Genomic DNA, 26951 nt, shown 5'->3' on the forward strand with positions numbered 1-26951 from the left:
ACACTGGCAGAACTCTCCTCTACCATGTGCAAGGCCCTGTGCTGGGTTTCTGATCTCGAGACTAAAAGACTCAGGGGTCACTCCAGTTGAACTGAGCTGACTGGACTGCGCAAAATTACCACACAAGAGACACAAGTACCTTTTTCTTTGGGGTCGCTGTGATGGCTCATCGAACCTTAAGGGTCCCAAGGAAGAGAGAGAGCAAGAACATGCTCTGACCCCGTTTATTCAGGAGAAGCTTTCAAATAAGGCAAGGGGTCAGGTTTCAGGGGGCTGAGTCTATCTTCATGATGTCCACTTTCAGCAGGTTGACTGACACCTGGGTAGGCCACACCCAAGGGCACAGTAAAAGAAGGGGACACACACAAGGCACTTCCATGGAAGATTCTATCCAAAACAGGGCAAGGGATTATTTTACAAAGGAACAGGTGAGCATAGCTAGAGCAAGACACACCCATGCACTAGACACCGACCCTCGAACCTAAGAAGGGTGGGAAAGCTCTGCCACATTTTTGTGACTGAGCACCTCAGCACCCAGCTGGGGAGTGTGACCCAGTCACATGCAAGGTTGGTCTCCCACAGTCCTGGGTCCCATTTCCAGCACCACAAAATGTAAAACAAATCAAAACCTGACAATACAATGTTATGCTTAGTTCGGGACCCCCAAAAGACCACCAGAGACTGAGATCGATATAAGAGCAAAGAGGCGTTTATTGTGAGCTAGCTCGGTCCTACATGCACACAACAACTGGTGATGCTGAGAGGCCCCGAGCCAGGGTTTGCAGCAGTTTTATACACTTTTGGGGGAAGGCAGGGACTTCACATACATCATAGCATCTCTTAACAAATCATCACACACCAAGGGGAAATCATAAAACAACTCTAAAACATGATTAGCACATTCACTGACGGGAACAAGTTGGGTAAGGGTGATTGGTTAGTAGAAGACTGGGGATTCGTTTGAACTGATTGGTTTAAGCCACGAGGGGAGTAGTGCTGAACTACATGGTTTCCCAACACGTTATCAACCACCATAAACTACTGGGAGGGTCATCTGGCATCCCAGGTATTTTCCCTGTCTCATGCTGATTGGTGGTTGCTAGGGGATTACTATGGGTCTCTAGCCTAACAGAGTCAGGGACACCTGGCAGAGAAGATCTCTCTTGTTATTTGTAGATAAACAACTCAGCAGGGTGGGTATGTGCCTAGGAGTGCTCTGTGGGTTTTTTCAAGGACAAGGGTCACGCCCCCTTCCTTGCACAGACTTTGCTCTTGATGTAGAGGCTGGTTTCTCAACAACAACAAAAACCATTAAAAATAAACCATCAAAAGCTTAAGTAAATTATTTTCCCTTAAACTTATTGTGTACTTTTTTGAGGACCATGTTTTCTTGTCAAACTAGACTCAAATACCTGTGACTGTGTTATATCCAGTTTTTAAAATTTATTATTTTTTGTGGTCCTGAGGTTGGAACCCAGGGCCTCCTTTTTGCCCAACACATGCTCTAACACTGAGTGATACCTTCAGTCCCCTTATTAGTGTTGAAAGCCAATTTTGAAAACACTGCTGTTGTGGTGAGGCCAGCTTCAAACACACCAGGACCTTCTGGAAATAGCTTGTTTCCAAGACTTGGATTAAGTGAATCCATGATATACAAGGCATTGTTCTCCCTTGTTACTCACAAGGACACTGGCCAGAAGGGAGCGGTGACGGGAATCCTCTTTGGCCGGCTGCAAACTGCCCCCACCCTGCCCGGGCCATGCTGCAGCACAGGGGCTCACGTGCCTCTGCCTGTGCGGGGCCAGGTAGCAGCGCTCGCCTCCTGCGCGGTCACTGGGCCCGCCCACGGGGATCTGCGGGCTGGGCCAATCCACGGGGCTGTCCCGGCTGCTCGGCTGTGTGCTGGCGCGCGCAGGCCGAGCTCTGGGCGAGTGGCGCAGGCGTCTTAGCCTCCCCCCCCCCCCCCCGCCATGGAGCGGCTGAGGTTGCCCCCCGGCGGCGCCGAGGCGGTGGACGAGTACCTGGAGTACCGCAGGTGAGGCCGCTCGGGGCTCACGTCCCGCCCCTCCGCCGGGCGAGAACGCCGGGGCCGGCTCCGTCTCCCTCGCCGAGGGGGACTGGTGGCGCTGGCCGAGACCTGCCTGCCGGGCGAGCGCTGGGGATCGGGGGATCTCTTCCCAGGCCGTTGAGGGAGGCCTAGATTAACTTCACATCTCGTCTTGCTGAAATTAAATATGCTGACCCGGAGTTCCAGGCAGCAATCGGGGTCTGCCGCGGCGGTGTTGCCTCCCCTTCCAAGAGGGATGTTAACTATATTCGTGCAGAGCCCCGTGGTTTCCCCCACTCCTATGTGGCCCCTGGAGAATCCCACACTGAGCACACTCAGTTAGCAGACCCCGAGCTCGCACGTTATTCCAGTGTTAGGGCAAGTCGTGACCTTGGAACGTGCTCCCAACCCCGAGGTGCTGGTTTGGACAAAAACACCCCAACGGGTGTGGTTTTGATGGCTTTGGAGTCTTGTATCCCAAACAGGAAACAGCCTCTCCTTTGGCTTGAGGATGTGATTCACTGTCAAGGCTCTGACAAAGGCTGAGGCACTTGGATGGAAGGATTTGTAACCCTCCTCCGCCCCTCCCCCATCTTCTAACAAAAAATGTTGACAGTTGGAAAACAGAGGAATGGGGAATACCGAGAGGACTGGCAGAAGGACGAGAAGTTGAAGGGGAGAGCTGTGTATGTACCGATGATAGGTGACACAATCCTGGCTGGGCTTGGGAGGCGACTCTCCCTAAAGCTGGTTACTCTAAAGGTCGGGCGAGGGTGTGGGGAGCACGACAACGACTGGGGATGGGTCCCGGGCAGATGGGTTCTCTGGCGGATGGGTTTCTCAGCTGACTGCTAGTTTAGAAGTGACTGAAAATTCTGAGCTGGAATCGTGAGATTGTGGAGGGAACTTGATGGATCAGTCCCCATGTCCTCTTAGGTGGGTCTGGGTAAGGCAGGTTATAGAAACTACACTCAGCCCTTACCCGGGGCAGAACCGGCTCCTGTAACCTCCGTGTTTTTGTGCTTTTTCCCTGGGAGCAAGTTGCTGAGCCCTGGTGTTGACTGATGTTAGAAATACAGAAGGGCATGCCACCAAAGAAAATCTCCAGCAAGCACACTGGGAGCGGGAAGGGCAGTCCACCTGCTTTTATCCCTAAGGCTGTGCTTGTCCTGATAGGAGGAGCCTGGGGTTATAATCTACGTGATTGGCTAATTGTACAATCAGGGTGGGCAAAGGGAAGGACTGTAGGTAAAATGGACTTTACACCCCCAAAAGGCTAAGGAGTGTGTTTTGAAAACGGACCACTGAACTTTCTATTTCTCACAACTGAGTACTTAGATACTTAGATGTAAGGATTGTGGGCCTCCGCTTGTCCCTTGCCCAGAAAGTGCTAAGGGAAGGCCTGTGGATATTATTTTTTGCAAGCATAAATAGCACCAACATTTCTCTTTAATAAAAAGGGATTATCAGATTCCTTGTTTAACATCAGGATTTGAGAAAGGCCAGGAAAACCGGACTTGGGTGCTGAGATATGAAAGAGGATCTGTGAGAAGGGTCAAAAAGATGAGTGTCCATCAGAAATGAAATTTTCTTCCTCAGTTTTCCTTGATTTGGTCATGCCTAAGTGTTTTCGGGGGAGGCAGGTGGGAGGGCAAGTGTAGAGTCCTTGCTGAAGTGCCTGAAGCTGAGAACTGTAATATAGATATGACCAGGGAGCTTGCTGGAAAAGAGAATCTCAGGCCCACCCCAGATCTGAGAATTTTACTGTATTTCCAGATCCCAGTATTTCCTGGGATCTGGAAATACAATAAAATTTGAGAGGCACTGGTGTAAAATTTGAAAAACAATCTCTTCCTTAAAAGATCTGCACTTAGTCATGGGAATCCTGTAGTAAGTTCCAGGTCAGCCTAGACAATTTTGTGAGACGTGTCTCAAAGTTTTAAAAAAGGCCCAGGAATGTAGCTCAGATTTAGGATGCTTGTTTAACATGTGTGAGGTCATGATTTCAATCTCCAGCCCTGGGAAGAAAAACATGGTTTATTTTAAGATCTTTCTGTGGGCTGGGGTTGTGGCTCAGTGCTAGAGGACTTGCCAAGCATGCGGGAAGCACTGGGTTCGATCTCGGACCATGTAAAATAAACAAAATAAAGGTATTGTATCCATCTAGTAATAAAAGTGTAAATAAATAGATAGATAGATACCTTTCTGTTCTCTGTAGGTATTCTTCTTGAATGTAATAATAAAGTGTAATTATCCTCAGTTTTCCTTGGAAGTAAATGTCCTTTGGACAGAGGTGTGGTTGCATGCCAGCAATCTCAGCAAATTGCCAGGCTGAGGCAGGAAGATCTACAGGTCCTGGATGGCCTGTGCAATTTAGAGAGAAGATGTCTCAAATTAAAATATGAAAAAGGTTGTGGATGTAGCTCAGTGGCAGAGTACCTCTGGGCTCTGCCAAAACAAACAACAACAAAAAGAATAACAAAAAAAAAAAAAGGTTTTTTTTCTATTGTATATCTCAATTGCTTAAATAAGGAAGAAAGTTGAAGGATTTCATAATTGTTTTTTTTATTTTCTACCTCAACGAACAGTTTCAAGTTCAGAAAAATGTATGTATTCCATAAAAAAAGTTATGCTGCGTTTCACAAATGACACTTTTTATGATTTTTAGAAGTTAGGGTGCATTTTCATGGAGAAATGTCTTCCTCTTTGAAGACCTTTGTTTAGTTGTACCTTCTTTTCCTCCAGAAATTGTGATGGCTTGATTTTTCCCATAAAATTTTGGAATCTGAAATTAAGCAATGAAACACCTAATTGTCCAATACCCAAGTGTCGGTATGAGCCTGTGCAAATCCAAGCAGGTTTTCAGAGCCTACATAAATTTAAACTCCTGGCCAGGGCTTAGGTTCAGGTATGGAATTAGTCATGTTGGCTTCTTCATTGATTTGTTGTTGTTGGTACTATTTTTTTTAAAGACAAAAACATTAGATTTTCAGCAGCTTAGGCTCTCGATTTTAATGAGAAGAACGAACCTGTCTGGCTCAGAGTCATAGGAGAAACTGAGATAAATATATAGTAATCTTCCATTGATATGCCTTAATCAGTAAAGGCAGATGGTGTGAAATCATTGACTTTTAATTTATAATCCTTTGTTATCAGGGAATAGTAGGAGAGAAGAGATTTCTTCAGTCATCACTAGGTTCATGGCTGAGATACCTATGATAAAAGACAGATTAACAAGAGAAAAGCTTGCCAATTTATTTCAGTTTTATAAGACCCTTCAGAAGTGAAGACCCAAAGAAACAGGAGATCTTGTGTGTTTTTATGCTTAGGTTTGATAAAGAGTGGATAGTCCTGGAGAAGTATGACCAAAGGACAAAAGGGTGTGTCCTAATGGTACAAATTGGGGAGCATTTAGTAAGGCCTATTTGTTCAGATTCTTCTCCCTGTCATGGTATCTCCTCCAGCATGTGCTTTTCCTCCAGGTATGGGGAGGGGACCTCTGGAATGACTGATGTATGACCTACTGTATGGAAGAAGAACACAGGGAAGGTGAGAGTGGCCTTCCTGCTTCTGCTGCTTCCTCAAATGCCAAGGAGTCATGTTTTGGGGTAGCATGGCTGAACGCCATCAGAAGCAAAAGTTTTATTATCATGGTTTGTAATGGGGCTCTTAACAGGTGTCTAAAACAAAACAAACAAAAAAACCTCAAAGCAGCCTTTCCTTTAACTATACAAGTATAGTTTTAATTAGAGTTTAGTATGTGTAACCTGGAACATTCTCAAGGGTAATAAGAACAATGATTTCTGTTGTAGAATTGTTGGTAAGGACGATGGAGGGAAACTTTTTACTCCTGAAGAATATGAAGAATACAAAAAGAAAGTTTTACCTATGCGCTTACAGAACAGGTTATTTGTGAGCTGGCGATCACCAACAGGAATGGATTGTAAACTCATTGGCCCGGAGACACTGTGTTTTTGTACACATAGGTAACATAGTTTATTGCTATTTTCTCATGACTAGAAAATAAGAACAATAGCAAAACATATTCTCCTTCCATAAGTAATAATGTGATGATTAAGAAACATTTAAAAATAGGCCTTGGGATGGGGCTGTTAATTAGTGGCAGAGTGCTTGCCTCACAAGTGTGAGGCACTGGGTTCGATCCTTAGCACCACATAAAAGTAAACAAAGGCACGCAGTCTATCTACAAGTAAAACAAAACAAAAGAAAACAAAACAAAAATCCTTAAAAAATAGGCCTTTACATAAAACAATAGAAATACCTAAAAGTTTTTTGTCATTAATTTTTTTTTTTTTTTTTGGTTCTATTCTTTTAGACTCATAGACTATTGCCTTAAGCACGTCTGTTTTCTTGGTGAACAAGATATTGGTGCTCCCGCAACTCTGCTGTGGATCTTTCAGTTTGGCTAGGAAGCAGTGTCCACCTGTCCCATGCTACCCATTGATAAACGACCATTCCTCCTCAAATTTACTAAGCACCCTTCCCATCTTAAAGAACAGCTGTGTTGATACTTTTTTAAAAGAACCTTTCTTTAGAAATAAAAACATAAGCATACACTGCTTTTGTTACAATGTTTGCTTTTGGTTACAAGGATCATGTTCCAAGAAAATCACAGAGGCAAAGGAGGTATAGGGGGCTCCAGTCCTTGATGCAGGCTGCCTGGGTCTAAGGTTTGCATTTCTCTGTGTACATGCTCTACTTCAGATTTTTACTACCTTCTCACAGTTGTAAAGATCAAAATGATCAAACTGCTTCACAGAAAAACTACTGAACCTATTACGTGTTTTCAATTTTTTTATTCTGAGGAAACCACTGAAGGGTAAATTTCTTGTTTTGATAGGAATTCCTGGGGCTCATTTTTGAGAGACTTTTTGTGTAGTTGCTGTTTACAGTTGCACTTTGCCGGAGGTTGTTTTAGGCAGTTGCTAGGATGAGTAATGTGTATATGGATTGACTTTAAGCTTATCTAACAATCTCAGTTAAAAACATTGTGATGGATGGAGGAGAGGCATGTGTTGCTATCTTTTAGAACTGAAGAAGGGTTTGGTAAATTTATGATACTTTTATAATTTATTCTTGTAAAGATTTCATGCTAGTTTCTTACCTATGTAGCATTTGTAGAGCATGGATTTGACCCTCAAAAACCCAGCCAAATTCAATGGAGAAATTTGTAGTACTGAGATCTCTATTCAAACTATTTTTTCCCCTTGTTATGGAAGTGAGACATTGTCATTAAGGAAAATGGGGAGGTATATAGAACACACACCATCCAACAGCCAGTTGCTGTTATACTACTAGCTTTATCTACGTAATTTTTCTTTGCATAGTTCATTTAGTTGTTGGTTTTGTGTGTGTATAAAATATTGAGCTCTTTTTTAATGACAGAATCACAGAAGTATATATTTTTATTATATAAACAATAACTTACATTATTAGAGTAATCTCAGACAAGATTTTTAATACCTTCTGATACTCCAGCTAGCCCAGTGTTCACTGAGAAGTGAGCAAGACTCAAGGGTGCAGCAGCTGGAAGGGCAGGTTAGGGAAGGGAAGGGGGGCTTCAATTCCTTCTTTTACTGACTCTGCTTTTGTTATTTCATATTCAGGCTACCTGGGTCTGAGGTTGCATTTGTCTGTGAAAGATTTTATTTGAAGAAAGGGTTAAAAAAATTTGAAAACTATCCCCTAGTTGTTTGCTTATCCATTCCATGTATGTATGTATATACATATGTACACGTGTACACATATGGTATATATTTGCTATTATAGATACTATTATTAATATTGCTTTTATGCACAATGCTTTTTCTTTATGTGTAATTATTTTTAGGGCATATATTCCAAAATGAACTTTCTTTTTTTAAAAAAATATTTATCTTTTAGTTGTAGTTAGACATAATACCTTTATTTCACTTATTTGTTTTTATGTGATGCTGAGGATCGAACCCAGGGTCTTGCACTCGTGAGGCAAGCGCTGTACCGCTGAGCCACATCCCCAGCCCCTCAAAAGCATTTTTATAAAGAACCTCTTTGACACTCTCAGGTTATGCAAGGATGAGCAAGTATTTTATGTATCTTGGTATTGCTGTGAAACTTCTTATATAATTAAAAAAAATGTAAAAGTACGAAGATGCCCTCTGACCAAAGCTGACAAATACTGCATACAGAGGAGTTTGTTTTCCTTATTAACAAGAATAGCAAAACCAAACAAAACAGAATTGTATTTGCATCTGACAGAATAGAGATTGTAACTTTTGGCAATACCCAATTGTGTTTGTATGTCTTCCCTTTCTTTTTTCAGGTATAAGCAACATAAAACTGACTTTGAAACAATTCCACAGCAGCGCCCCATTGATCTGCCTTGCCGAGTGACTGGCTGCCAGTGCAGGGCTTACCTTTTTGTGCCTTTGAATGGCACGCAGCCTGTTCGCTGCAGGTGCAAGCACTTTGCTGATCAACACAGCCCTGCACCTGGTTTTATATGCAATGCATGTAAGTTACACTATTATACATAGCCACAGGTTGGTTGAATTTCTCTATTGAATATTGAATGTGTCTTTGTACCAGTTTAATCAGGTACAGAGCCAATATTAAAGAGCTAAGCAGACTGGAATAGAGCACAGGAGGGAGGGTGTCTATGTGGGGCTGAAGTGGCTTTGGTTAAAACCGAGATAGATGTGGATAAGAAACTCAAGGAAGACCCTCATTAACTCACACACATTATCTAAATTATTCATGGCCCTGGATTATTCCTTATGATCATCCTATTTTATAAGAGTTTCACGCATGAAATTACATTATATGTGGATTTACTTAACACAAAATATATATTTAATTTACTTACACAAAATATCTTTATTATGAGGCACATCTCTAGTCCCAGGGGCTGGGGAGGTTGAGGCAGGAGGATCTTGAGTTCAAAGCCAGCCTCAGCAATGGCGAGGCGCTGAAGAACTCAGGGAGACCGTGTCTCTAAATAAAATACAAAATTGGGCTGGGGATGTGGCTCAGTGGTTAAGTGTCCCTGAATTCAATCCCCAATACTAATCCCCCACAATAAAATATCTTTATTAATGATCCAGCCCTGACAAAAACAACTCTTCTTATTCTTCTTTTCAACAAAAGCCTAAGAGAGGAGGAGTCAAATGGGCATTCACATCACATCACTTCATTCAGTAAATAAATCAGAGCACCTACTCTGTCCTAGGCACTATCATTCCAGGCACTGAAATATAGTGGTAGGCATGAGCATGACCTTCCTCACTTGCAAACACAATTCAGCCTCTTGGTATTTTGGTCTCTTGATATCTGCAATTATCTCTTCATTTTGAATTTTATCTTATCTTGAATTGTTTTTTTTATCTTATCTTGAATTGAAAAATAAAAAAACAACTAAGCAAAATTTAATGTATAGATACATAGAGTTATTGGTATGCTTAATAATCATTAACTCTAACCTCATAAATTATGGGAATAGATTTTATTTAGAGAATTACAAGACACGATCCAATCTGATTCAAAAATTTAAAAAGTAGGAGTTTAATCAACTAAATTTTTCTTGTTCTTCTCTCCTGCTCCTTCCTCTTTTGTTCTTCTTGTTTGGGGGATCAAACCCAGGGCCTTGTGCATGCTAGGCAAGAACTCTACCACTGAGCTACAACTGCAGGCCTCAACTAAGTTTTTTTTCAGATTTAAAATATATATAAATGTCTGTGTATTTTTTAGTTGTACTTGGATACAATACCTTTATTTCTTTATTTATTTTTATGTGGTGCTGAGGATGGAACTCAGTGCCTTGCATGAGTTATGCGAGTGCTCTGCTGCTGAGCCACAACCCCAGCCCCTTTTCAGATTTCTAAAAAGAATTTCACACATCAAATATTTGAGCTGAGCCAGGTGAGGTGGTGGATGCCTGTAATCCAGTGGCTTGGAAAGGTGAGGCAGGGGGATCTCGAGTTCAAAAGCAGCCTGAGCAAAAAGTGAGGTGCTAAGCAACTCCATCAGAACCTGTTTCTAAACAAAATATAAAATAGGGCTGGGGATGTGGCTCAGTGGTTGAGTGCACCTGAATTCAATCCCTGTTATAAAACAAAAATTTGGTGGGGGGGCTGATATGATACTCAAAATTTTTCAGATTGGGGAGTAGTCTATGCAAATATTCCAAAATCCAAAGAAGTCTAAAATCTGAAATATTTCCAGGCCCAAAAACTTTTGATAAGGGAAACTTAACCTCTAAAACATTTAAATTGAAAGGAGCAGAAATGAACATGTTTCAAAGACTTCATATAAGTGTTGGATAAAGCAGATTTATGTGTCATGGCTCTCTCTATTTTTGAGAGGTGTGAGCTGGTAATGATTCTACTAATGATATATTCTGGCTTCCATCCAATATGGCTTGTTTTTTTTTAATATAAAACCTTTATTTAGATATAATGCATATCTTTAAGACATACAATTTAATGATTTTAAATATATTCATCAAAGTGAATCTTGGGCAGGTAACAGCATAATACATTTTAGAACATTTTCATTACCTTAATAAGAAACTCCATATTTGTTAGTAGTCATTCCTTATTCCTATCTCTCTCCACCCCTTTGCAACCACCAGTTTACTTTCTATATCTATGGATTTGCCTGTACTGGACATTTCATGTAAGTTAAATCATAAGATATGTGGTCTTTTGTGACTGACTTCTTGGACCTGGCATAATATTTTCATGACTCCTTGGTGTTGTAGCATTCGTCAGTACTATCCTTTGGATCTTTTTTGGGTTTATGGGTTGGTTTTTCTGTATGGCTTTTATCGGAGTTGATCTGTAGGGTATTCTACATGATTTCAACCTGGACCTGCCCACTGGGCTGTCCCCATCATATGTGCATTTAACTTGGGTTTTGAGGACAGGGTCTGCATTTCCTATACTGCATTCTTTAACTTCCTTTCTTTAGTCCCAGCTGGTTTTGCAAAAAAATCTTTTTCCTTCTATGTACCTTATGTACCCACTTACCATCTTCACCATCTTTCAGAAGTAAGAGCAGTGGCCTGCAGGGAGGTCAGAGACACTGGGATAAAGGGTCGGAGGATCTAGATTCAGCCATCTTTGGCCAAACCATATCCTTTGGGTGGACAGTACAGTCCCTGAATTTTAAACATGTAACATCTTTTCCGTCTTTATTCAGGTTCCAAGTGTTCAGGATTCCATAGCTCTTTCACGTGTGCTTGTGGTCAGCCTGCATATGCCCATGACACAGTCGTGGAAACAAAGCAAGAAAGAATGGCTCAGGGAAAACCAGTGGGACAGGATGTTCCTTATGCAGCAATGGGAGGATTAACTGGTTTCAGCTCACTGGCAGAAGGCTACCTGCGATTAGATGACAGTGGGATCGGTAAGTGATGACAGATGATGAATTGTGATCTTGTCATGATTTTTATGGCGCTAACAGTGGTGAAGTCTTTGTTGAGCAATTTATGTTCATCATGTTTATTTTTTTAGAACATATTCCCTCAGTTGATTGTTAATCTTTAGAAGATTTCATTGCCACTATGTGATACATTGTCATTATAGAAAATTTAGGGAAAAAAAAAACAAGGAGAAAGATCACTTCTACTTCAGTACCTGTACGTATCCCATTCATATCCCCATTGTTTGTGGTAGCCAAATAATGTTTATTTTGTTTGACATGATACGGTTTACTTGTTACCCTATTTTGTCCTGTTTTTAGCATTATGATCATCTCATTTTGGAAAATTGTAGGCCTGTGCTCATGTGTGTATCTGTACCTTTGCCTGCATACATGTAATCACATCTATATAAAATTTGTCCGTACATGTATGTACCCCCATATATCTTCTGTGTACATGTAAGTCTAACTAATATAGGGAAAGGTTTAATAGGATGTATTCTAAACTCTTGAAGGTAGCTGTAAACTTAAGAGAGTTGAGGGAGATTGGGGAGGTGAATATGTTCCCTGTCTACATTAAACACTTCTATGTGGGAATTTTATTTTCTTTTTACAACAAAGATATATTTTATTTTTTCATTAAAATTATGTAAACATACATGAATACTTTCTCGTAAAACTTCAAACAATAGAAATGAAATATAAAGTCCCATTGTACACACTTTTCGTTACACCACTTTCTTTCCCTTACGCCACTTTCTTTCCCAGAGAGTAATTTGCTGTCATTAACTAACTGAATTTTCTCTTAAGCATACATTTTTACAGTTTACTTCTTTTTCTTAGAAAATTTTGAAGGCCTATTATGTCAGGAAACATGAATTTATTTTCATTCTTTTTCATTGCTACACAATATTCCACACTGGAGTTTATCAGTTTAGCTATTTCCTTGTTCATAGCATTTAAGTTTCCATCTTTTTTGCCATTACAAACAATCTTGTGCAGAAAAATACTTGAACTTGCTTCCTTGTGTCCTTTTATGACTTTGACTTTAAGGTAGCTATAGGGAAGTACAATTGCTGGGGTGAAGTGTGTGCTCATGTGAATTTTTAATATATGCCGAATGCAAGTTGTCTTCCCCAAATGCAGAAGCTTCTCTCTTTTTCCTAAATATTTATTTTTTAGTTATAGGTGGACACAATATCTTTATTTTATTATTATGTGGTGCTGTGGATCGAACCCAGTGCCTCATGCATGCTAGGCGAGTGCTCTACTTCTGAGTTATAATCCCAGTCCCAGAACTTGTTTTCTTTCTTGGATTTTTTTTACTTATAGTTGGACACAATATCTTTACTTTATTGATTTTTATGTGGTGCCGAAAATCGAACCTGCATCTCACCCGTGCTAGACAAGTGCTCTACCACTGAGCCACAACCCCAGCCCCTAGAACTTGTTTTGTTTTTTTTGTTTTTTGGTGCTGGGTATTGAACCCAGGGCCTTGTGCATGCAAAGCAAGCACTCTACTAACTGAACTGAACAATATCCGCAGCCCAGAACTTGTTTTTAATTCCTCTCATGGTGATTCATCTTACCTACTTTCTCACATTTGAGCTCATCATTGATATTATTAAACTTAATTTTTGCCAGTCTGTTGTGTGAAATTGTTTATTGCTTCAATTTGCTTTTTGTCACTTTGTTATTAGTGAGATGAGGATCTTTTCATATATATTGGCTGTTTTACTTTCTGTGAATTGTCTGTTCATATTTTTGCTTGTTTTTCTGTGTTTATCTTTTTTCATTGATTTATGCAAAGTCTTCTTTATTTATTCTGAAAACTAATCCTTTCTTTCTGTATGTTGCAAATATTTTCTCCCAATCTGTCACTTTTTTTTAATCTTTTCTTTTTTTTCTTTTCTTTTTCAGTGTTGGGGATCAAACCTAGGGCCTTGCACATTCCAGGCAAATGCTATACCATGAAGCTATATCCCTAAGTCCATCTTTTAATCTTAGGGGAAAAAAGTCATAGTTTTTAAATTTTGGACAGGCCTTCCCTATTCAAATGTATTTTTTACTCTAATTTTAGAAACATACTCTTCTTCATTTTACCTTAATATGCAATTACATTTTTAGCTTTTTCAGGCATCTGGAATTGTTGTCTTTTTTGTGAAACTATGAGATAGTTATGTCTAACTTCAGGTTTTGTCCAAATTGGTGGACAGTTATCCAACACCATTCTTTGTCAAATAATAGGAAACTTTTACACAGTCTATCACACTTGTTATTTTGTATTGCTGGCCTGTTTGTCTGTCCTGTGCCAATATTATGTATACAAAATTTTGATGGCTTCATGGTGTTTTGATATTTGTTCTTCCTCCTGTTTATGTTCATTTTCTAAGATTGTCTTGATATCTTTATGCATTTTTCTATTCTAGGTAGTTTAGACATCTAACTTGTTAAATTCCGTAAGTAAAGTAGAATTTGCAGTTTTAATAGGTACATGATTGTAATAGGCTTATGTATCAGCTACAGAGAATCCAAATACAAGTACAGAGATAATGATGATGGTGGAGGCTTTGTGCCATGGGTTATTCCAACCGTTTCATGTGTATTTCCTCATTTAATCCTCCCAACAACTCCATGGGTTAGAGTAGTCTTATTTTACACACTAGGAGACAGCACAGAGAAGTAAACAACTTCCTTTTGTTTTGTTTTTTAATATGAGGGTTTTATGGTTATACATAGGAGTTGGGTTCATCTGGATATATTCATGCATGCGTAGAAACTGATCTCAGTTCATAATCTCCCTGTTCCCTTGCCCTTTTCCCTCCTATCCCACCCCCTTCTCCTTCCTCTACTCTCCTAGACTTCCTTTCTCTTGCCTATTAGTGTTTGATTGCTTCTTTAGGTAATCTTATTCTTCCCTCCCCCTTTCCTTTCTTTTACTCTAGCTTCCATCTATAAGAGAAAACATTCGACCTTTGAGTTTCTGAGTTTGGCTAATTTCACTTAGCATGATGCTCTTCATTCCATCCATTTATAAGCAAATGCCATACTTTTCATTCTTTTTAATGATGTTTAGGACTCCACTGTGTGTGGAGTGTATAATACAACCATATAGTAAATGTGGGATATATACCACAGTTTCTTAAGCCATTCATCTATTGAGAAGTAAGCAACTTCATAGAAGTTAACAACTTGATCTGGGTTCTTCAGCTAATGTTTGGTTTCAACCTACAGAACGCTATGGCCTCCGTAGTTGGCCTCAATATTTCTGTACAATTTACCATATTGTTTTTGTTAATACAACCATATAGTAAGTAAATTAATTAATTTATGGCTTAATTTTATGACTTCAGAATTTTTCTGAGTCAGTCTTTCCTTTTAATTTTTACTGAATCATAGCATCTTTTGTGAAATTATAAAAATATGAAAAAGAGCATACTACAGGGACACAGCCACATCAATGTTTATAGCAGCACAATTTACAATAGCTAGAATGTGGAACCAACCTAGATGCCCTTCAATAGATGAATGGATTAAAAAATGTGGCATTTATACACAATGGAATATTACTCAGCACTAAAAAATAACAAGATCATGGCATTTGCAGGGAAATGGATGGCATTAGAGTGGATTATGCTAAGTGAAGTTAGCCAATCCCTAAAAAACAAATGCTGAATGTCTTCTCTGACTCAAAATGGGATAGGGAGGAAGAGCATGAGAAGAAGCCTACCACTAAATAGGGAAGAGAGGTCAGAGGGAAAAAGAGGGAGAAGGGGAGTTGCATGGAAGATGGAAGGAGAACCTCATTGTTATACAGAATACATATATGATGTTGTGATGAGAAAAAGAAAAAAAAGTGTGTCATATTAGATTGGATAGAGAGAAAGGATGGGAGGGGAGGGGAGGAGTAGGGGGGATACGAAGGGCAGCAGAATAGAATAGACAATAAGATTGATGTATGTACATTCCATGTATGTATTATATGTCAAAATACATTCTGCTGCATGTATGACTAAAAAAAATAAAAATAAATCTTATGGTTAAAAAAATAAATTATAAAAATACGAATTATCATTTTAATTGAAATCACATAGAATGTGTAGATTGAGGTAGAAATGATTGATATTTTTGAAATGTTGTCACTTATCTTCTGTGAAGCTACGTGGGATTCTGAAATTGTTTTTCTAGAAGTCCTGCACAGTTCTTAATTAAGTTTATTTCTAGTTATTTAATCTCTTTTTCAAATAGCTATCCTGGGTTGGAGCTATAGCTCAGTGGTAGAGCAGTTGCTAGCACGTGTGAGGCTCTGGGTTTGATCCGCAGCACCACATAAAAATCAATAAAAATAGGTCTGGAGTTGTGGCTCAATGGTAGAGCGCTCATCCTGCATATGTGAAGCCCTGGGTTTGATCCCCAGCACCACATAAAAATAAATAAATAAAGGTGATAATAAGAGAAAAAAAATCAATAAAAATAAAGATATTGTGTCCATCTGTATAACTAAAAAAGAAAATAAAAGAGGTATCATGCATGTTTTTTCCTCCTTTGTTTTCTGTTTGTTTATAAAAAAGCAAATGTTTTCTGCTATTTTTATTATCAGTCTTATTACTTAATGTTAGAGTTATTAAACATATTTTACTATATTTTGCGAATAATGGTATTTTTGCCTCTTTCCAATATTTATGAACCTTCTTACTTTGATTAATTTAATGGCTACTACTTTCAGAAAAATGCCAAACAACAGTGATAGTAGCTGGCATCGTTGCCTTTTTATGATTTCTAGTATTTTATCACCCAAGTATCTTCAAAGTATTCAGAAAGAAAAATCTCTCCTCTTGGCCCCTGAGGGAATAGAGGGAGAAGGTACAGAGAGGTGAGATTGAGGAGAGGAGATATATGCTTCCATACTTTGTTTTTGTCCTACAGTCAAGTTGGGGGGAGCCCAGTGGCAGAGGGGCCCTGTAGCCCTGTAGGCCCCTAAATCGAGGTGACCTCTGGCTGGGATGCAATTCCTTTATGGTACACAAGGTCCATCATTCCTAGCTCTCAGGGAATGCTTGGCAGGTAGCTCAAATGTGAGATAATGGCAGTGCCGTGAAATCTGTCATAGGGGGACAAGGTGGCCCCTGGGCCAGAACTGAAGATGGGTCGTAAGAGCCAGGGGATTCCATAGAAGAAGTGGCAAGCTTTGAGGGAGTCTGTACTTCTAGTGAGAGCCAGTATGAGGCCACCAGGTCCTATCAAGCTGAGGAACCAAATGACAAGTTAGGCCATCCTTGAGCATCTGAGAGCAGTAACACATGCATCAACCAGAGGACAGCACTAGGGCCTGAATGGACCTGAACCTCCCCTCCCACTCCTATATTCTCATGTGCCACATGAGAGGGTGGCTGGGGAAAGGAAGGAGGCCAAGAATTGGAAGGGCTGAACAATTTTTCTCTACTGTTCACATTACAAGATAGGACTAACTTTAAAACCATTTAGGGCTGAAAGTTTCTTTCCTTCCCTGTGCCCATATGTGGGGACAGGGCTATGGGGAAGTGGTAGTTTTGGAGGAAGTGCACATTTTCTCTGTACTTTTCCTTTTGGTCCAGAAGTCCAGGCACTAAGGTAATTTGTGGTTTGGGAATGGTGGATATTTCCTTAAATCATTGGAGAAGGAGCTTTCTTCTTTATTTTTTATACTTTTTTAGATATATTTTTAGATCAGGAAAAGATTAAAAATACACTTATTCTATCCTCGTCAACCAGAGGTTTCTTATAGAGAATGTTGTAACTATATTAGGGTTTAGTAATTTGCTGACATAGGTACATTAATGGACAATATTTTTTCATAGAAAAAAAATGTTTTGGAGAAAGGTGTTGAAAAATGCAAAAATACTTTTTTTAACCATTTTCCTTTATGTCACAGATAAAAATTGAAATAAAAATTCCTGTGGGTTTTTTTGTTTGTTTGTTTGTTTGTTTTGTTTTTTTTGAGATGGGATTTTGTGTTGCCAGGACTGGTCTTGAACTTCTGGTCTCAAGTGATCCTCCCACCTCAGCCTCCTGAGTTGCTGGGATTATAGGCATGCATCACTGTACCCAGCTAACATTTTCTTTTTTGTAGAAAGGAGTTTTCTGCTGGGCATGATGGCACATGTCTGTAATCTCAATGACTTTGAAGGCTGAGGTAGGAGGATGACAATTTCATGGTCAGCCTAGGCAACTCAGAGAGACTGTCTCAAAACAAAACAAAACAAAACAAAACAAAACGGTTGCCAATGAGTCTTCTTAGATTCTAATTTACTTCACATTAGACATTATAACTAGTGTGTATCCCTGTAAGTACAGATTTTCATTCTGCATGTATTTTGTTCTCAGGTGCACCTTCGGTTGAATTTTTAAATTCTCCAGTTACTGCCATGGACCACGCGTTTCTAAAAGCATTGCAAGGACCATCGACTTCTTCTCCAGAAACACTAACAAATGGTAATGAATTAGAGTGAGAAATATTTTTGGACAGAGTAAGAATACTGAGCTTTGGTTTCCTTCCTAAGCTTCTCTTCTTTCTACTATTACATAACACAATTTGACCTCAAAGTTAGCCTTTTGTTTTACTCTTCTTTTATATTGGCACACACTGCAAGAAAGCAAGCAACTTCATTTTTTTATTGGGGAAAAAATAGATAAATCTGAGAATAACAAGGAATCTGATAATAATAATATAAATTAAATTTTAGAACTTTTTCTGGTTCTATGGCCCTGGTGTTTGAATCAGAGTGCCCTCTAGTGGACTGATTACCTCCATCCTTTGGATTCTCCCCGAGGGGATGTAATCCAGTGATAACCATGGGTGAGGAGGATTTTGCCATTCATACATTAAGATCAAATAAATTCATTTTAAACAGCTAGTATTCCATATTTCATTTATTTAAAAAGAGAATGAAAACACTGAAGATAGAAATCAAAAGGCTTTTTGGTTTTTGTTTTGTTGGTGGTGTGGATCCTACCTAGGGCTCCATGCAGGCTGGGCAAGTGCTCTGGAAATTGTATGGTATATTTTAGGTTTTAATAGTTTAAAATGAGAACTTTCTTTGATTTTATTTGTATCTTCATATACCCTGACATTCTCCACAAGAGATTCTAATGCTGCTTATAAAATCAACACTCAATGAAGCAATAATTGAATGTAAAAAATGAACAACAACAACAAAAAAAAAACCACAATCGTGGCCGATTTCAAGATTGATACAATTGCTGCATTAAGCCTCAGTTTAGACTGAGTGTAATGGCAGCCACGGCATGGGGCAGGTGAGGTCGATTAAGTTCTTTTAACTTATTGGAAAGGAGAAAGCACAAGTTTCCCAGTGCCGATGCCGATGCGTGGCATACCAACACTAAATTTTAAAGAAGTTTGTATAGTGATCTTCAAAATGCAGTGGCCAAGGACATCCAAAAAGAGCTTTCGAGGGCTACTTTTCAGCAAGTACAGACTCTGCATGCTAGTTTTCTGTAGTCACCTCTGGTAAGAGTGATCATGTACCATTAAAATGCAAGTCTGGGAAAGGGAGTCTGCAAGGACATAGTTTAAATGGCTCAACCTGATCCAGGAATAGACCCAGAGTTTCCAGAGGTGTGGATTTTCCTTTCATACTGTAAGCGTTCTCAACAAAGCTTTTGTGAGGATAGTTGAGATATGGTTGCACCCTGTGGAAATTTACTGGGGTTAGATGCTTTTATGGTTGCTGGTTGAGGGTGAATTTATATACTTTAGAAACCAGAAGAACAGATGTCTAAGTTGCTATTTTGTTTTGGAAATGGACGCACCCAATGAAGACATTCATTTGTACTGAAGGTGAACTTTTCTCCATAGGCTTTTAGAGGATCTACAAAGAAAACTGGATTCTCCTTACTGAAGCAGATTTAAATTTTTTTTTAGCCTACAAATTAGAACTTCATTAATTTTACAAAATAAATACTATGAAAGATGGCTAAAATTCAAAGCGGATAGTGTCATCATTGCGGTTGCCTATACAAGGCTTCAGTAAAGCCTCAGTAATGCAGACAGCAATGTATTACATCATGCATTTATCATACTTTTGTATTATATTATATTATATTATCCTTCATGTACGAAGCACAGCATGGATTTCTAGTTGCAATGTCAAAAGTTGGACATAGCTAAGTGTACTCATATGGAATAGCTACGTTGTGTTAATACAGCCAGTTGAATATTTGAGAGAATGTTTGCTGCTATTGGTTTACTTCTGTCTTGTGATGCCATTCTTTCTTAAAAAGAATTAGGTCTTGGGACTTCTCGGGCCATTTCTCATTCAGAAAATAAAACATCACCTAGCAGGAAGAAATATTTCATTGTATTTTTTTCAATTCTGGGGGAATATATGTCATAAATATGTCATCACTTAGTTTTTTTCCATGTCAGTAGGCACAAGTAGTCAAGATTCTTCCTTAAGGAGACCTGATGAGGATGACATGGCTTTCTTTGAAAGACGATATCAGGAAAGGGTAGGTTTTTAAGGAAATTCACTGGTATTAAGCATTTACTTGTAAGAAATACACTATAGAATGATTTTACTTTGATATGTGGAATATCATAAAAATAATTTGCAAAGTCTTACAGTTGGTATTAGGCCTGGAGGTTTACATAGAATAATTCAGAAAGAAGCAGGACTAATGAATAATGTGATATATTCTATGATTGGTTTATAGAGGTCATAAACATTGATTAAATATACAAATAAAATAACAATATCAACTGTCAGCATATTTGTAAATTATATGGACTCCCCTCTTCCCTGCTGCTGGGAATTGAGCCCGGGGCCTCACTCATGCGAGGCAAGTTTTGTACCTTTGAGCTACAACCTCATCCTCTATGTGTATCTGGCATTTGTGTATTTTTAAGTACAAGGTCTATTTATTTTTTAATTTAAAGTATGCAATTGTCAGGGAGAAGGGGATAGAGAAAGGATGGTTAACAGGTACAGGGGTGTTTGGGTAGAAGGAATAACTTCCAATATTTTGTAACATAGAAGGATTCCTATGGTTGACAACAATTAACTGTACATTTCAACATAGCTAGTAGGATTTTTGAATGTTCTCAACACCTAGAAAAAATAAATGTTAAAGGTGATAGATATGCCAGTTACCCTGATGTCATTACACTTATGTGTAGGTAGTAAAATATCACACTTTGCCTCATGAATATATACAATTATGTGCTCATTAGAAATAAAATATATGTATCATAAAAAATTATAAATTATCTGGGGCTGGGGTTGTGGCTCAAGTGGTAACGCACTTGCCTGGCATGCGCAGGGCGCTGGGTTCGATCCTCAGCACCACATAAAAAATAAATAAAGATGTTGTGTCTACCGAAAACTGAAAAATAAATATTAAAAAATTCTCTCTCGGGCTGGGGATGTGGCTCAAGCGGTAGCGCGCTCGCCTGGCAATGCGTGCGGCCCGGGTTCGATCCTCAGCACCACATACAAACAAAGATGTTGTGTCCGCCGAGAACTAAAAATAAATATTAAAAATTCTCTTCTCTCTCTCTCTCCTCTCTCACTCTCTCTTAAAAAAAAATTCTCTCTCTCTCTCTCTCTCAAAAAATGATAAATTATCAAATGAAGATTAAATAAATTGAATTCTTAATCTGTACTATTTCTTTTTAGTGTTTTTTAAGGGGGTTTCAAGTTAAAATTACCTGATAGCTTTTAAAAAAGAGAGACCACTAAACAAAGGTCTTAACAATTGCTAGGACCCAAGCAGTGTGGTGTGATGTGTTCCCACTTTCAGTGATGGCCAGTTTCATCACTTCTCCCCAGAGTGTGAAGGCCTGGAGAAGAAGCATAGTGTTTTGTTCACCCTTGTCTTTTTCCTAGTGCCTTATATGTACCAAGTTTTGCATAAGTAATTATTTATAGTAAATCATAAAAGTTGACACATAATTGACATTTGCCTTCATGGATATCAACTACAAAGACTTTTTTTCTACTTCCCAAAGTTTCATAGCAGTGTTCATATTTGAGAAATTTGACTTTGGTTTTTGTTAGATGAAAGTCTGTTGGCTTAAGGCATTATTAGGGGATGGTATTTCAGCTGTATGGCAGAAACTGCTTCCTTTGGGACTGTTTTCTAGTTAGGGTATTATTATCTGTCCGGCTAAGTAGCAAACTCCACAAAAGTAAAGACTCCTGTCGCTATTTTTTTTTCTTTGTGGTGCTGAGGATCAAACCCAGGACCTCATGCGTGCTAGGTAAGCATCTGCCACAGAACTACACTCCCAGACCTCCATTTGCTTTCTGTTATGTTCTCTCAGACAAGATCTCACTGAAAAACCAAAGATATGAAAAAAGAATACTAAATAAATTTACCATCCAAGAGCAAAGGAAATGAGCAAGAGATATATTAGCTTGGCTTTCCTGATGAAGACTTTCGAACAAATGGAGAGAGTCCTGATCAGTGGTTAAGGCTTAACTGGACAGTAGAAATTTTTCGAGATGGAACTATCTGTGCTATAGCCATTCACCATAAGTGCCTCCATGAGTCTAAATTTAAATGACTTTAAATTTGAAATGAATTACTTCAGGCACACTACCCACATTTCAAGTGCTTAGAAGCCAAATGTGGCTTGCGGCTGCCTTTTTTTGTAGCCCCATTGAGGTTAAGGCTTATAATGAAACTGATCTTCATTCTTGGAACACACATATTCACAGATATTAAACATTCCTATCTTTGCTGAAAATTCTTTTGGAAAGCTCTGGCTTAAGTTTGTCTCAGTTTGTCGGGACTGCTGAAACAAAATTCCTAAACTGTGTGGTTTGTATACAGTTTTATTTCTCAGTTTTGGAGGTTGGGTGTCTTAGATCTAGGTGTGCAATTTCAGTGTCTGGTCCACAGATGGCCTCTTCTCATTACGCCCTCACGTGGTAGACAAGGCACGGCAGCTCTCTGGGGTCTCCTTCACAGGGCGCTAGTCCCATGCACAAGGTGCCAGCTCTCATGACCTAATCCTTGCCTGTAGGTCCCACCTCCTAAATTTCAGCATATGAATTTGGGGGTGGAGGTCAGAAACTTTTAGACCATAATAAAGACAAAAGAGGTAGTAGGAGGACATCAGGGAGGGAGATAAAATGTCCAGAGTGATTTAAAAAAAAAAATGCTTTTTTTGCAGCCTCATTGAGGGTAGGGCTTATAATGAAATTGATCTTCATTTTTGGAACACACACATTCACAGATTGATTTTAATTGTTCTGGGTTCTAGAAGTCTGTGTCCTCCAGAGGCCTGGGTAGTGTGACAGTGTTGAAGACATGCCAGTGTATTTGTTTCTGGGAAGATAATGAAAGGAGTTCTTATTTATGAATGCTTTAAAGGATATTCCAGGCCCATGCAGAGTGCAGTAAACCTGGAATGTCTGGATTTATGAGATATAGTTCATAACTCTCCAGCCTGTGTGATTTATGGCTTTATGAGACAACTTATAACCTGTCTAGCCTGTATGATTAATGGTGTTCAAATCTAAGAAACCCCAACAGGAATGATTTCCTCTGAGTTGACATGTATCTCACACATCAGTAGTCCTTGTCTTTGACTCCAGAACTGTTGAGAGGAAAGGGACCATTAGCAAACTGTATCTCTGGGTTCAGGATCCCTCTCAAGAGCAGTGCTATGTGGGTATCTGGGTTTTGCTTCTATTCTTTGCCAATCACTGGTAACATTTGGTGTGGGAAGAATCTTATGATAATAGTAAGTTGGTTTGGACATTTGAAGCCTTCGTGGTAACATGGTTTACCAGCTACTTTCAGAGGTTATTGAGAAGTTGCTTCTTTTATATATCAGGTCAGATTATTTTCTTCTGCTGTGATGATGCTTGTTCTCTTTTTCCCAAGAAAGGAGAATTTTAATAAGGAAATAAGTTTCAAAGATCTGCTAGGTGCAAGGCACTTTATGCAGGAAATAAATTTTTTAAACTTTTTTTATAACTTTATCTTATTTATTTATTCATATGTGATGCTGAGAATCAAACCCAGTGCCTCACCAGTGCTAGGCAAGCACTCTACCACTGAACTACATCCCCAGGCCCAGGAAATAAATTTTAAAAGAAAGAGAAAAGTAGCAGAAGGAGGTAATTAGGACTCAAGATGGATGTATTAAGTACTATTTTAAGTGAGCAAACACTGCTTTTGTTTGTTGTTTTGCATGTTTGCTGCATTAAAAAAAAAAAAAGAGCTAATATAATTGGGCATGGTGGAACACACCTGTAAGCCACTCAGGAGTCTGAGGCAGGAAGATTGGAAATTCCAGGTCAACCTCAGCAACTGAGTGAGCCTTGTCTCTAAAATAAAAATAAATAAATAAAAATGCCTGGGGATGTGGCTCAGTGGTAAAGTGACCCTGGGTTCCATTTTCAGAAGTCGTTCCTACCAAGTGTTACTGCAAATCTCACATTTGGCTTTAAATGAGAGGAGACAGGGGAGCAGCAATTGTTGAGTACTTATTGAGTATCCAGATCTTTATCTATATAATCTTACTTATGCCTTCAGAACAAGCTTGAGACGTAGCTATTATTACTATGCCTTTTTTTAAAACAAATGAGAAACTATTGGTTAAATTTCTTGCCCCAAATCTTTGATAAAGAGGTAGAATTCAAATGCTCTTCTTTCGCCTCCAAAACCTCTAATCTTTGCCTTAGAGTAGGGTGTCCTTCGGAGGTCCTTCAGATGACCTGTTGACTGATAACAGTGTGTGACAGTGACATGAATGCAAGGTTCCTGAATGAGATTGGTTTCACAGAGGAGAGAGAAAATAATGAGGGAGAAGTACAGGTTAGTTTTATTACTTTTATTATTGGGAATCTGTTGCTTTGATTTGATGGGATTGGATAGACTGGTTTTACCAGGTCCCTCCTGGTTTCTTCACACTCTCTCTCCCAGGTTGAAAGCTAGGAAGCCCTGTCTCCACCTGCCATGCCATTCGTTTATTTTCTGTCCCCTTCTCTTGTCTATGAAAATTGAGGTGTGTGAATATGAGTGGGGGTAAGAAGCAGGTGGTGTTGTGTTCTGCTTTGTGTTCTTTAATCCCATGGGAAGGGTTTACGTGTGTCTGAAATGTTAGAAGGCTGCCACTTTGGGAATGTATGCGGCTGCTTTGCTTGAACTCCAGTGGAGGAGGACAAGGCCTTTGGGAAGAACACTGTGGGAATATAGACACCAGAATTACAGGGAAGCATCCTTAAAGGAGTCCAGGTGTCAGAGCAGTCCCGCTGGCTTAGGTGCATTCTGTAACTGTAGGCAGTGTGCACAGGCTGGATGTATAGTTAGGCTTTTAAGTATTAAAAAAATTTCTTTACTAGCAGTTCAAATTAACTGATCCTCTCTTCTAAAGCAATGTTTATTTATATATTATTTTTATTAAAATGCTTCTGTAAAGTTAAAATCACAGCACTTAAAAACAGGCAATCATGTCTCTTTAAGGATCGGATTTTGGCTTTAGTATATGGCAGCTTATTAACTGTGTGGCATGGTTGTGATAAATAAGGCCTGAATCCAAATGAGGTATGTGCGGTCTTTTGTTCCTTAGAATGGTCTACTACTTAGTAAATAAAAGAATGTTTTAAATTTACAGGTAAAAATGGAAAATGCAGCTAAGATGAAAGGAAAATCTCCATTGCCATCAACTACAGAACCTTCGTGAAGGCTGTTGGACAGCTTAAAACCATCATGCAAATATGTCTTTCTGCTCATTTAAATGTAATAATAGAGTTTATCTTCTCTCAAATAATTTACTTTTTATTGTGTAAATATGTCTTTTTGGATGTTTTGTTCATTTATTGAAAGGAGAAATTGTCTTATATTATTTTGATAAAAATAAATGATTTACTACTTTGTATATGCTTTTTCTCTCTCTTGGGTAGGGAAGTTAGGTTATTCTCATAGAAGTCAAACTGAAAATACAGTAAATATTTTTAGTCTATTATCATTTAACTTTTCCAGCCTATTTAACAAATTAAAGACATTATCAATGTTTGTCAACAAACATGTCACTTTCTCATTCAAAATTGAAAGTTAAAATTATTAATTTTTTTTTTAAGTTTTGGAAGGTCTATTTTTTTAAATAAAAAAACTGCACTTTAGAATCATGCAATAATTTTCTAGAGATATCCACTGATTTTTTTACACTGGTAACTAACTCTCTGCTATATAAAGAAAGAGAAAGCAAGAGCACAAAGGACACAGAGGGTTGATTCTGTAGACGGCAAGATCATTGAAGGTCCAACTGCATGTTCTGGGGCCAGGCCAGAAAGTCTCACCAGACAGGAGAGAAGGAAGGAGCAAAGTCTTATGTATGAGTTGACACCTTTGGTTTGTGTCAACTAAAAGGAGACTTGGGAAATTGTAGGCACCCTCTTTCTCCACAGAAAATCTTAACTGCGTTTTTCCAGAAATCTTCACCATGGCTGATTTTAGGACTGTCAATAAAAGAGTTCAATGAGATAAACTTCCTATTTTCCTGTTGCCCTAGTTTACCTGGCCTCTTTCCTGGAAGAAATCAGCACTCCAGGTGCTGGACACCCCGTTTACTAGTTTTTCACAAACATATATCTAGTATAGTAGTTTGCAGAAATGTGTAAACAAGGCCTCTGGTCTTGAGCTAGAGCTTCACAGAGATGTCTATTAAGATAAGAGAAGTTAACAATTAGGCTCAGTGGTAACAGCTGGCAGGGGGAGGAAAGAAAGGGGAGAAGAAGCTCTCCCCTTCTCAGGTGTTGTCTTTGAAGAGTTAACTTGCCCAAAACAGTGGGAAAAAAAAAGCTGCTTTTATGTGAACTTCTGCAGACTGTGAACTTCTGAGCCCCTCCCATTATATGCTGGGTATAAAATTCTGAAACTACCTGTACTCAGGGTTCAGGGGATTGATTGATTACAGCAAAAGCTGTGCCGTCTGAACCTGACTGCAGCCAAAGAAAACTGTTTCCTGCTGTCTTTGGTGCCTTGCCTTGTCTGTCCCTACAACAAAATGGAGCCTTGGTTTGTGGCTAGAGTTGGTATTTTGGGATGCTGAGTTACATTTATGGCAATGGGAGCTAGAAGCAATACCAAGGTACTTAAATGGATCCAGGTTTGTTTGTGGGATCCATCATTATCTGTGTGTCTCTGGGCACTGCACATAGCATTCTATACCTCTTTCCTTTTGAGATGAGATGATGATAACTAGTATCTCCAAATATTCTGGAGGTTTGTGTGTGTGTGTGTGTGTGTGCACGCGCTCACATGCTACTTTACAAATTTATTGTAGGGAAAAATTACTTTTCTACACACAGTTTTATGTTTCTACTTTGTAAAACCCAGACAACTTCAACAGAGGTCAGAATTATAAACAGTCCCTTCTACAACCTTATCAGGACTAGAAATTCCCAAAGTTCAAAAAGTAGGAAATTGTAGGATGTAAGGAATTGTAAGGAAAGCAGGAGCTGAGCAGCCA

At 39.1% G+C, this 26951-nt stretch overlaps 1 protein-coding gene across 7 annotated transcripts; it reads left to right on the forward strand.

Annotated features, from left to right (window-relative positions):
- The first annotated feature begins 1716 nt into the window (after window positions 1-1716).
- LOC308644945 (protein FAM221A) lies at window positions 1717-25409 on the forward strand. 7 transcript variants are annotated; one of them, XM_081286809.1, is made up of 8 exons: window positions 1717-2035; window positions 5530-5596; window positions 5860-6033; window positions 8370-8560; window positions 11246-11452; window positions 17831-17938; window positions 19893-19975; window positions 25095-25409. In XM_081286809.1, the coding sequence occupies exons 2-8, from the start codon at window positions 5559-5561 to the stop codon at window positions 25161-25163; spliced, it is 870 nt and encodes a 289-aa protein (XP_081142935.1). In that variant the 5' UTR covers window positions 1717-2035; window positions 5530-5558; the 3' UTR covers window positions 25164-25409. The 7 variants fall into 7 exon arrangements, with proteins under 7 accessions (XP_081142935.1, XP_081142932.1, XP_081142933.1 ...); XM_081286806.1 differs by lacking the exon at window positions 5530-5596; XM_081286807.1 differs by lacking the exon at window positions 5530-5596 and having other exon boundaries at window positions 19896-19975.
- Window positions 25410-26951: the final 1542 nt, after the last annotated feature.

Source organism: Spermophilus citellus, assembly GCF_964194105.1.
Source record: "Spermophilus citellus genome assembly, chromosome: 3".
Taxonomy (NCBI): domain Eukaryota; kingdom Metazoa; phylum Chordata; class Mammalia; order Rodentia; family Sciuridae; genus Spermophilus; species Spermophilus citellus.

Bases quoted from the DNA above. Each gene is read 5' to 3' on its own strand.
- LOC308644945 (XM_081286806.1), top strand. From the start codon at position 1,971: ATGGAGCGGCTGAGGTTGCCCCCCGGCGGCGCCGAGGCGGTGGACGAG. The intron at 11,453-17,830 runs GTAAGTGATGAC...TTTTGTTCTCAG, and splicing joins ATTAGATGACAGTGGGATCG to GTGCACCTTCGGTTGAATTT. The intron at 17,939-19,892 runs GTAATGAATTAG...TTTCCATGTCAG, and splicing joins TCCAGAAACACTAACAAATG to TAGGCACAAGTAGTCAAGAT.